The 11,107-nt window shown below is 38.2% G+C and overlaps 1 protein-coding gene across 1 annotated transcript; it reads right to left on the reverse strand.

The window, feature by feature from the left end:
* Positions 1–817: 817 nt before the first annotated feature.
* LOC110914643 (uncharacterized mitochondrial protein AtMg00810-like) lies at positions 818–1,591 on the reverse strand. Its single transcript, XM_022159427.1, has one exon. It carries the CDS (start codon positions 1,589–1,591, stop codon positions 818–820), a length of 774 nt encoding a protein of 257 aa, XP_022015119.1.
* Between the last annotated feature and the right edge of the window lie 9,516 nt (positions 1,592–11,107).

Below are 11,107 nucleotides of genomic sequence, written 5' to 3' on the forward strand. Positions count from 1 at the left end.
GTAACCCAAGACCAAATATGCATTCTAAGTATCCGATGATGTATTTGACAGCATACCATTAATATGAGCATACATGTAATTAGCAAAGGTGATGTCACGTCTAGATAAGGTGACATACTAAAGAACCTCAACTAGTTCACAATATTTGATTGGATCGCTATAAGAGAACTATCACCAAGAGACAAAGGACTCTCACGTGCTTATATGAGATCATATTGGTTTACAGTTAGCAAAACTTGTTCATTGAAGGAACTAAGAGATATACTTCTTTTGTGAAAGAAAAATATTCTTCCCTGGGGTAACAAGTTTAATCCCCAGAATGTCATCAAGTATGCCAATATCTTTCACAACAAAGTTTTTGGTGAGCAAAGTATGACGTGATTGATAGTAGTGGTGTTGTTACTAGTGACAGCCTCGTCCACATAACCAATCTCGTAGAGCCTTATCTAAGGCCGTTAAGCAAATTGTGTAACGGAAAGACTTGATCCGGATATTTTATGAGATTTTGGGGGGAAGTAGGTTTATTTTTCATTGAATAATTCTCAAGATATAAAGGGATTAAATAGGAGAAAACATAACAACCTACGGTGATTAACTCCCATAATTGGCTCCTCTATATATGGAGAGGATACAAACAATAAACAAAATAAATAAGAAATCCTATATTCCCCCTCAAGATGAAGCGTGCAAATTTGCAATGCCAAACTTGCCAAGAAGAAATTGAAGTTGTTGTTTTGTAAGTCCTTTCGTCAATAAGTCCGCTACTTGCATTTTGCTGCTGATGTTCATGGGTACAACTTCTTTGGACTCAACCCGTTCACGTACAACTTCTTTCGAGCAACTTGGTTCTCACAAAAGAGAGCCGTAGGCCTGAAATGCAAACTTGTAGCTCACTAAGCAACCAATGAACCCAAAGAACTTCGCTAACCGTAGAAGCCATAGCTCTGTATTCAGCTTCGGCTGAGGATCGTGAGACAACCGATTGCTTCTTGGTTTTCCAAGAGATAGGAGTTCCACCTAGTAAGAGAAAATAACCGGTACGCGAGCATCTCGTGTAAGGACATCCTAACCAGTCAGAGTCGCAGTATGCAGTCAAAACAGGATCCCCTGCTCGTGAGAGAAGATTACCTTGGCCCGGTGTAGCCTTTAGGTACCTAAGAACATGATCCGCTGCCTCCAAATGATTACATCTTGGATCAGCTACGAACTGGCTTAGAACATTGACCGAGTAAGTTATATCAGGCCGTGTGGCTTGCAAGTACAAAAGTCGACCATTCAAACGACGGTATTGGTTTGCATCAACAGTTGGTTCATTCTCCCCTTTGTCAAGTTTCAAACCGTGTTCAATGGGAAACGAACTTGGTTTGCAACCTAACTTCCCACAATCCTTTAAGATGTCTAAAACATACTTCCGTTGACTAAGAACCAGACCATCTTGAGTTTTAGCCACCTCTATCCCAAGAAAATACTTTAACGGACCCAGATCCTTGACACTAAATTCGTTGTTAAGTTGTTTCTTGATTTCTTGAATTTTAGTAAGGTAATTTCCAATTATAATAACATCTTCCACATAAATTAAGACAACCACCATTATGCTCCCATTTTCATAAATGAATAAGGAGTGATCGGCCTTAGACTGTCTAAACTTCAAGCTTAAGAGATAGGTAGTGATCTTGTAATACCAATTTCGTGAAGCTTGTTTCAATCCATATAGGGACTTCCTCAATCGACAAACTCGTGTCTTGCCATCTTTAGAAAAGCCTTGAGGAATCTTCATGTAAACTTCGTCATTCAGATCCCCATGGAGGAAGGCGTTGTTAACGTCGAGCTGATGAATAACTCAATCCTTCTTTACAGCTACTGCCAGAAGTGTTCGAACTGTAACCAATTTAGCTACAGGAGCGAACGTGTCATGATAATCTACCCCTTCCATCTGAGTGAACCCTTTTGCAACGAGACGAGCCTTGTATATTTTAACTTCACCGTTAGGCTTGAATTTGATTTTATAAATCCATTTTGAGTCTATAGCACGTTTACACTTAGGTAGATCCTCTAAGGTCCAAGTACCATTCTCTTCTAGAGCTTTAATTTCTTTCTGCATAGCTTCACGCCAACGGGGATCCTATGCAGCTTGTTTGAAGCACTTCGGCTCATCATTGTTGCTGATGGCCGTTAAAAAGGCCTTATGGTTAGCTGAAAACTTATCGTAGGAAACAAAATTAGAGATAAGGTAACGTACCGTAGAGGTGACTTGATTGGATGTGGACGCTGGGTGATTGACCGAAGGGGGAACTTGCACGAAGAAATCCTTGAATTTTGATGGTTGCATTCTTGTACGAGCGGGTCTGTTTCAGGTTGGGCTTCTTCACCGTTACCCAATCCATTTATTTCTCCCTCAAAATCAGCCCATGCTTCATTGTTTACTTGGTTTCCTTCAGCCTCGTCATGTGCTTCATGTGGGTCGCTAGACTCGTCATTGGGCTCGGTTCCATTGGTTTGGTCTTGGTCCATACGCGGACCGTGTGGTTCAGGGCTTTGGTCCTTTGTTTGTGTCAATATTGGGTCATCATGGCAGTGACAATCATGAAACACTATGGGCTCATTGACTTCACCTTCATTGTCCTTTTGAATATTTTTAAAGGGAAAAATTTCTTCATGAAAAATCACATCTCTACTAATTATTATTTTCCTAGTTTCAAGATCAAGGATCTTGTAAGCTTTAGTTCTAGGAGGATATCCAAGAAAAACACCGGGTGTCCCCCTTTCTTCCAACTTATCTCCTTTCGTGTCTGTGTTTTTAAAATAAGCAAGGCACCCAAAAACCTTTAGAAAATCATAATCCGGTTTCTCATTCCAAAGTAGCTCAAAAGGTGTTTTGTTTTAATGACTTTGGATGGAAGTCTATTAATCACATATGTTGCGGTTAAAATGCATTCTCCCCAAAATCTTTTAGGAAGATTTGCACCAAACCTTAAGGCACGAGCCATTTCGAGTAGGTGCCTATGCTTCCTTTCTACTACACCATTTTGTTGAGGAGTGTAGGGGCATGTGGTTTCTAACAAAATTCCCTTTTCATTATAAAATTCAAGCATGTTGTTTGATGTGAATTCCCCACCATTATCACACCTAACCCGTTTGATTTGTTTCTCGAATTGCACCTCAACCATTTTATGAAAATTTTTAAGACATTGGCAGGCTTCACTTTTGCATTTAAGGAGAAATGTCCAAACCCCTCTACTAAATCGTCATCTATGTGAGGAAATAGTTGGCCTTTGTATATGATGGTACCCGATAACCTCCCCAAATATGACAATGAATTAATTCAAATGGAGCAGTAGTTTTAATAGAACTTGAAGGAAATGGAAGTCTAGTGTGTTTAGCTCTAGCACAAGAATCACAAAAATTACCAAAGTCAACAATACTAGTCTTAAGAATATCCATTTAGCAAGCTTTCCGTTTGAAGCATGTCCAAGTCTTCTGTGCCATGTTTCAGCCGTGGCAGCCATGGCCTTTCTTCCTTGAATCATCTTCATTCGATACAGTCCCCCTTGGCATCTACCCGCACCAATCAAGTTCCTCCTCTTTAGTCCATGCATCACACAGAAATCAGGAAAAAACGATATGGAGCATTGTAGATCGCGACTAAGGCGACTAACGGAAAGAAGGTTGCATTTAAAATATGGAATGTAAAGTACTCCATTCACTTTCGCGCCCCCTGGAAGTACATAATCTCCCTTTCCTTTAACCGGAACGGAATCGCCATTGGGTATTACAACAGGAGCCTCGAAAGGAGTGGCCCTTTTATTAATAAGAATTGTTTGGCAAATAAGTAATATATTCGGTGCAACCCGAATAAAAAATCCCCTCACCTTCCTCATCGCCCTTATGAGTCATATTCGCAACAGGTTTTGTACCTTTGCCACTACCTGTTCCATAAAAGTGTTGTAAGAAAAGTTGGTAGTCCTCGTTTGTCAGACCTGGAATCGGGCTTGTCTCCATCTCAACACACACAGCCTTGCCTTTTACCTTTTCTCCTTTCTTTACGGGCCACCATTCTGGATCCCCGATTTGTTTGAAGCAACCTTCGCGCTTATGGCCATCTCTGTCACAGAAAGTGCAGTGTTCATGCACATCTCTGACAATTTTTGGTCCTCCCTTCTCTTGTTTTGGCCTGTATACGATTCCCTTTTCTGTGCAGCCTTGAATGCAGTCGGTTCTGGTGGTGTTCTTCCTTCACCCCTGATCGCTCTTTGTCTCTCATCCTTAGCCACCATGTGATAAGCCCCCCGAGTGAAGGAGTTGGCTTCGTAGCCAATATTTGAGTTCTGATGACCGTGTATTCAGCGTTTAGTCCCATCAAGAACTCATAAAGGCTTTCTTTCTCTAAGTGTTCATTAATTTTTTGCCAACATCACATTCACCCTTGTCGCAGGAACAACAACGAGGAAAAGGGTATATAGACTGTGCCTCATCCCATAAGGACCGTAGTTGAGTGATGTATGTCGATACGGAAGCGCCATTTTGTCGACTAGAGGCAATTTTCTGTTTCAGTTCATACGCCCTAGGGGCACTTTCTTTCCCAAAGCGTTCATTCAGATCTGACCAGATCTCTGCTGCTGTAGTTGCATACTTCACGCTGTTTCTTATGTTCTTCTCCATAGCTGTCGTTAACCAACCCTTTATCATAGCGTCTACTCGCATCCAGGGAATGTAATCTTTGGAAGTCTTCTCTGGTTTCTTAATCGTCCCATCAACGAACATTATTTTATTCTTAGCAAACAGAAAAATCGTTATTTCTTGGCTCCAATCAGCGAAGTTGCTGTCTGTGAGGATCTCATTTACATGAAGTTGCTTAGGGTAATCGGATGGATGAAGATAATAGGGTGAATCATATGAGATCCCACCGCTAGAACCTTCTCCGGTTTAGATTTGGTTTTGGCCATCTTCTCCAGCCATGTTGGTGGATCAATATAGAGAGCTAGGTTTGTAAAACCTGCTCTGATACCATATGAGATTTTGGGGGGAAGTAGGTTTATTTTTCATTGAATAATTCTCAAGATACAAAGGGATTAAATAGGAGTAAACATAACAACCTACGATGATTAACTCCCATAATTGGCTCCTCTATATATGGAAAGGATACAAACAATAAACAAAATAAATAAGAAATCCTATATATTTGGGATCAAGGAAGCCTTGTAATTGTTTAAGGTAGACTGGCTTTGTAAAATCACCATGTAAGAATACATTTTGAACATCAAGTTGTCGAAATGGTCATTGCTTTGTAACAACATGAGAAACACTCGGATGGTAATGGATTTGACAAAAAGATTGAAGGTTTCATCAAAATCATTGTTGGGTTGCTGATAAAACTTTTTAGCCACTAAATGAACATCGCCATGTTAATATATCTTTATACTTATAATATAATGCTAACTTTATATTTTAATATTGTGTACTTTAAACCGTTTTTAATTTATCATTCTTCTAAACTTATAATATTAACTTTATGTTTGAATATTGTGTACTTTAAATCGTTTTTAATTTATCATTTTTCTATAAAGTGAAGAAGGTGAAGCTTATTGAAATTCTTATTAAATGCATATAATTCATGTTTATTAAAAATCTAAATGTTACGTAATAATGGTTTCCTTGTTAATAACACCTAAATATATTTTATATATGGTTTGTAAAACTAACCATGTATGATGTTGATTTCCACATCAACCAATTTATAAACCAAATACTAAATTACTAAATTGCAATGTTGGTCACACATACATTATTATATATAACAACTAGGATTAAGCACCCCCACGTTGCGGCGGGCGTGAACATCAGTGCCACACTACTGCCAACGACCATTAATACTGAAGTTGCGGCGTGTTAATGCGAATAAATTAAACCGAAACGTGAAACATATAAAAGAATAACTAAGTCGATCTAGGACACGCGCGTTACGATGAATTTGTCAAACGGAAAAAAATAGACCACGTAAAAACGTTTAACCTCACATGCACGTTGCTCTGTGTTAACTTGCAAAATTTAGAACGGGACCTAAAATGCAAATTTTACGAAAAATGAAAAGTATAGACGACCAAAGTTGAAAGTAAAAAAAAGTTGTGAGGTTAAATTGTAAAAGATGAAAAGTTTTGGGTTAAAAGTAAACAAAAATCAGAAAGTTTTGGGTTAAAAGTAAAGATGAAAAGTTTTGGGGTTAAAAGTAAAAAAATCAATTTTTTTTAAACTCCCAAAGCATAAGGCACCACACCTCTATCGCTAAAAATCTTACAAGTTATAGAATTGGGTAATGGGTAATATAAAGCGTGGAGTGTTTGTACACCATTGTACAATACCATTAAGCATAAAAAAACAATTAAGCATGATGTACAATAGCTTAATGGATACAAGTGTTACAAATTATATCTATACTCGGAGGCACATGTCGGATAATGCTCAAAGGAGGGGCTTGAAGTTCAAGCTCCACTACACATGGTCTTATGCTTGCTACAGACTCACGCATGATAATCATGGGGCACCTTACGCAATAATCCTTTGTACTCTCATATGGCTCAAAGTTGTAAACCCACATTAGGTACAACCATAAGATGCATAACACATCTACAAAATTTGATGTATAAGCTCTAATGCAAGAAAATAATGTTGTAAATTATACTAATATATAATATAATAATATAATATAATATAATATAATATAATATAATATAATATAATATAATATAATATAATATAATATAATATAATATAATATAATATAATATAATATAATATATAATTTTAGATGCCTAGGAACATTTAAATAATTGTTATTTAGTGTCTAATATTTATTTACACCTATTAATAATTAATATATTTAACATTTGGCCTCTTAATTTTGATAAAATTATATTTTTCTTTTTTTTCTTTTGCTTTTTCTCTAACCGATTTACACCACAACTCCAAAATTTTAATAAAGTTATCATTTTGAGTTTTTAACGAATTTTATGTTACGTGATTTTTTAGGGTTTCGTTTTTTATATCATGGCTCTACGCGAGTTATTTTTATCTACTTTTCTACATAAATTTTCGTAACATGGTTTTTAAACCGATGGGTTGTTTTAAACGTTTGTTATAAACCATTCATTTTTTAACTCCCGACACTCATTCCTAAATACACTATTGCGATGTGTTTTTTATCTACGTTTAAACTGACCCGATGTAATGTGTGGTTATTGTGTTTATTTTTATATACGTTTTAGTGTAAATGTTCTTCAAATAAATTTGGCTTTCATATACAACGACGCTACTTTTCCATAACTTTTGAAAATATCGTAGCACGTGGTTTTTTTTTATTACGTTCGTGATTTGCTTATTTTTATCTGTGTTTCGAACCCGTCATAAAGTACGGGTGGTAGCCCACCAGTTAACATAGTTTATAACGTCAAATCCACTTTACAAGTGAATGAAACACCATATTACAAGTCTTCTCAACATGAACTAATAAAACTACAATATGGCCCATCAAAAGTTACAATATGACTCCTTAAACTTTAACTAAAAATTCCATTTAAACCCTTTAGTTTTCATTTGTTTATTAACCAACCAGATAATGTCACGTTGTGATACCCCGCCAACAAGGAAACGTGCGTGTGTAACTACGATTCTAAACTTGACTAGTCTCGATGGGGGACCCAGGCAAATCTTCGATAAAGACCTCTAGATATTCCCTTATAATTGGAGCGTTTTTAAATCTTCTCTCTTTAAGCTTCTTCACCACAACACATACTAGAAAAGCAAAGTGACCCTTTTCACAAACACTTCCAGACTATCATGCATGAGATAATTCGTAATGTGGCTCCATATTTTTCTCCTTGAATGGAAAAGAGTTTCGCCATTGGATAGAGGGATACATATTATCTTTTCGTGGCACACAATCTCAGCATGCTTCTTCGACAACCAATCCATGCCATTGACATTGAAACCTCTCAACTCAACCGGTAAAAGATCAATGCTAACTCATGATCAAACAAACTCTACATGCAACCTTCAACTACTTCCCCTGACTTGATGAACTTGCCATTAGCCAATTCTATAGAAAAACATGTGTCTAACCTACTTGATTCTAAACCGAGTGATTGTTTAAATTCAGTTAACACAAAAATAACATCAGCACTAGTATCAAATAGAACTGAAGCATAATGATTATTAACAAGGAACATACTTTTGTTAACATTGGGGTCTTGACAAGCATCACTGTCTCCAATCACTAATGCTCTCCCACAAGTCGGGTCCTTCAGCTTTGGGCACTCCCTCCTGAAGTGACTAGGAACTCTACACTCAAAACAGCGTCCATTATCCTAGCATCATCAAATTTCTTTATACGACACTAAGCGATTGAATGTCCAATCCTCTTACAGTGAGTGAACACAAAGCTATCACATGAACCCGCATGATGATACTTGCACTTGTCACATTTGGGATGTGACCCTGTGTATTTCTTAGGCTTAGCAATTGCAGCAACAAAAACCTTCACGTCTTGTTTCATCTAAACCGATTTCCTGAATTCTTCCCTTTCCTAGCATTTAACCTTTCCATCCATGTCATTTTCCTCGAACCTTTTCCCAGATGGGGGTCCATGTCAGCGTTATTCTCGGATAAACCTTGGGCTAAATCAACAGCTTCTCGAAATGTGGTAGGGTGGGAAGAGGCAACCAAGCCACGAATTGGAGGACTCAAACCCGTAATATAACGCTCAATCTTGTGGGCTTCGGGAGTAACTAGATACGACCAAATAAGAGGTAGTTCGAGAAAACTCGTAATGTATTGTGCTAGTTCCGCTCCAACCCTAACAAGCTCTTCATCGTCCACAACAGCATCAGCATCGTTAGCGTAGAAAGTAACCTTAATGTTTTTCATTTTAGCATCGGTCTCGACAATAGCAGCACCATCGGTAGAGACAGCAACTTCAGCAACATCATCATGGGTAGGAACCTCATTCTCAACAAGGTCTTCGTTCTCATAACTAACATCATCCAAATCATCATTATCCTCACTCTCACTATCTAGCATCCTTGGTTTAGAGACAAAATTTGGTGGCTCCTCTGGATTTGACTCATCCTCCTTCGAATTGGCTTCCGGCATTGCATCGTCCATAGGCACCTTCTCCATGGGCTCTAAGTATACAACCTCATCCTCCGAATCAGAAAGCATGATCGGGTCCGACAGCGAAGCCGTATGTGACCTTGCAAAATAATCCTTATCGTACATGTATATAAATAAATCTTATGTTCACTAATCATCAAGACTCATAAATGCAATGCAATGAAATGAAAACATGTTCATGCAAGTGAAACTTTTGTGTAAGTATCCTAGAATTTATAGTCTAGACTTGAGAAAGAATCCTACTTCTCTATAACCGTTGGCTCTGATACCAATTTGTCACACCCCACCAAGGTGGAAACGTGCGGGTGTAACTACGAAAGGTTTTCAAGCATTCGATAAAGCAAACATCTATGTGATTAAAACATAATCACCGATACCGCATAGTTTCCAAGAGTTACAAGACTCTAAAAGTACATGTTCAAACGGTTTCATCGACCTGAAACATTTATATAATATAACAACTAGGGATTTAACAGCTATAACCCATGATGTAACGAGTGATAAAATTAAATCTTCTTCAAAAGCAGTATCATATGATGCATACTTATTTTTCAAAACTAGAGTTTTCGTGATAATGTGTTATCGAATTACAAACATACAAGACATCAAAAGCTGCCTAATAGTTCCTTCTTAAAGCTCTTTCTCCTCTTAGAACCTTTGAGATGTGATGTGATGTGCACAAAATGCAACATATAAATTACATCAATTGTGGCATAAAACTAACCCTTTTTTAGTACTAATGTTGGAAAAAGTATGTTTTTGTCTTCCTTTTGTATTTTCAGGATTAAATGAGCTCAAATGAACAAAAGAAGCAAAAAGGCAGCTAAATCTAACATAAATACAATAAAAGGAACAAACGTGGCATCCCCGACCCCCCGACAATATCTTCCCAAGCAAAACAAGAGAACAGAAGGCTGAACACGCCCGTTGCTCAGTGAACACGGGGGGCGTGCCCAAGTGTCAGCAGAAAAGACAAAGTTGTAGAAGCTTCTATCGCCCACCACGGGGCCGTGCTCAGCGGACACGGGGCCGTGGTCAACTATAAGATTCGCAGAATCCTGGCAAATCTTGATAGTACAGATACGCTTCTGCACACGGGGTCGTGCTCAGCGGACACGGGGGGCGTGGTCAACTAATGCAGACAAACTGCAATTAATGAAGAAAGAGAGAAGTATCGACACGGGACAGTGCCCAACGGACACGGGGCCGTGCACGAGCTTCTGTTTAGCCTATAAATAGGAGTGCTTGGATCACTTGCAACTTATCCCTTGGCACACCACCTCTCTCACACTTCACCCACCACCCACCACCATCACAACACCATCATCCACCACCATCATCCATTGTCCATCATAGAGTGTGTGAGTCATCTCGGGATCCAAGATTGATCGTAAGAGTTTTTGACAATCAAAGGCCATGTTTGCCTAAGTCTCTTACATCACTTGGTGAAGACAAGTGTTTAGTGTAATACTTTTTATTTTTAATCTTTTCGCACTTTTTATTTGGTTATGTATTAATGACTTTAATAACTAGTTTCTTATGTTGAAGGTGATTCTTCCTTATCGTTTGTCTGTGGTGTTTTGGCATTATTTTACTGTCTATATAAAATAAAAGATTTTCACCATTCATATCTCCACGGGCTATATGGAGATATGTTGGCTACCTGGTCGGGGGTTAAGGGAACGGTTTGGTAAGAGTCTTGCCATTGTTCAGTGTATAGATCCTACAAAGGACCTGGGTCAAATTTAGTAGGACCTCCTTCAATACCCACCGGTATTGGATGGCGGGGGTCCAAACTCTTTGATCCCCTCATAAGTTAAACTACTATAAAAACTTTAACCCGGCTACTTAGGACTCTATCCCTGCTGACTCAGACTACTTAGCCGAGGATAACGTCACCTTCAAAGGAGGGGCCTACCACATTATGCATTAATAACTTAATTAA

Source organism: Helianthus annuus, chromosome 15 (assembly GCF_002127325.2).
Source record: "Helianthus annuus cultivar XRQ/B chromosome 15, HanXRQr2.0-SUNRISE, whole genome shotgun sequence".
Lineage (NCBI taxonomy): Eukaryota > Viridiplantae > Streptophyta > Magnoliopsida > Asterales > Asteraceae > Helianthus > Helianthus annuus.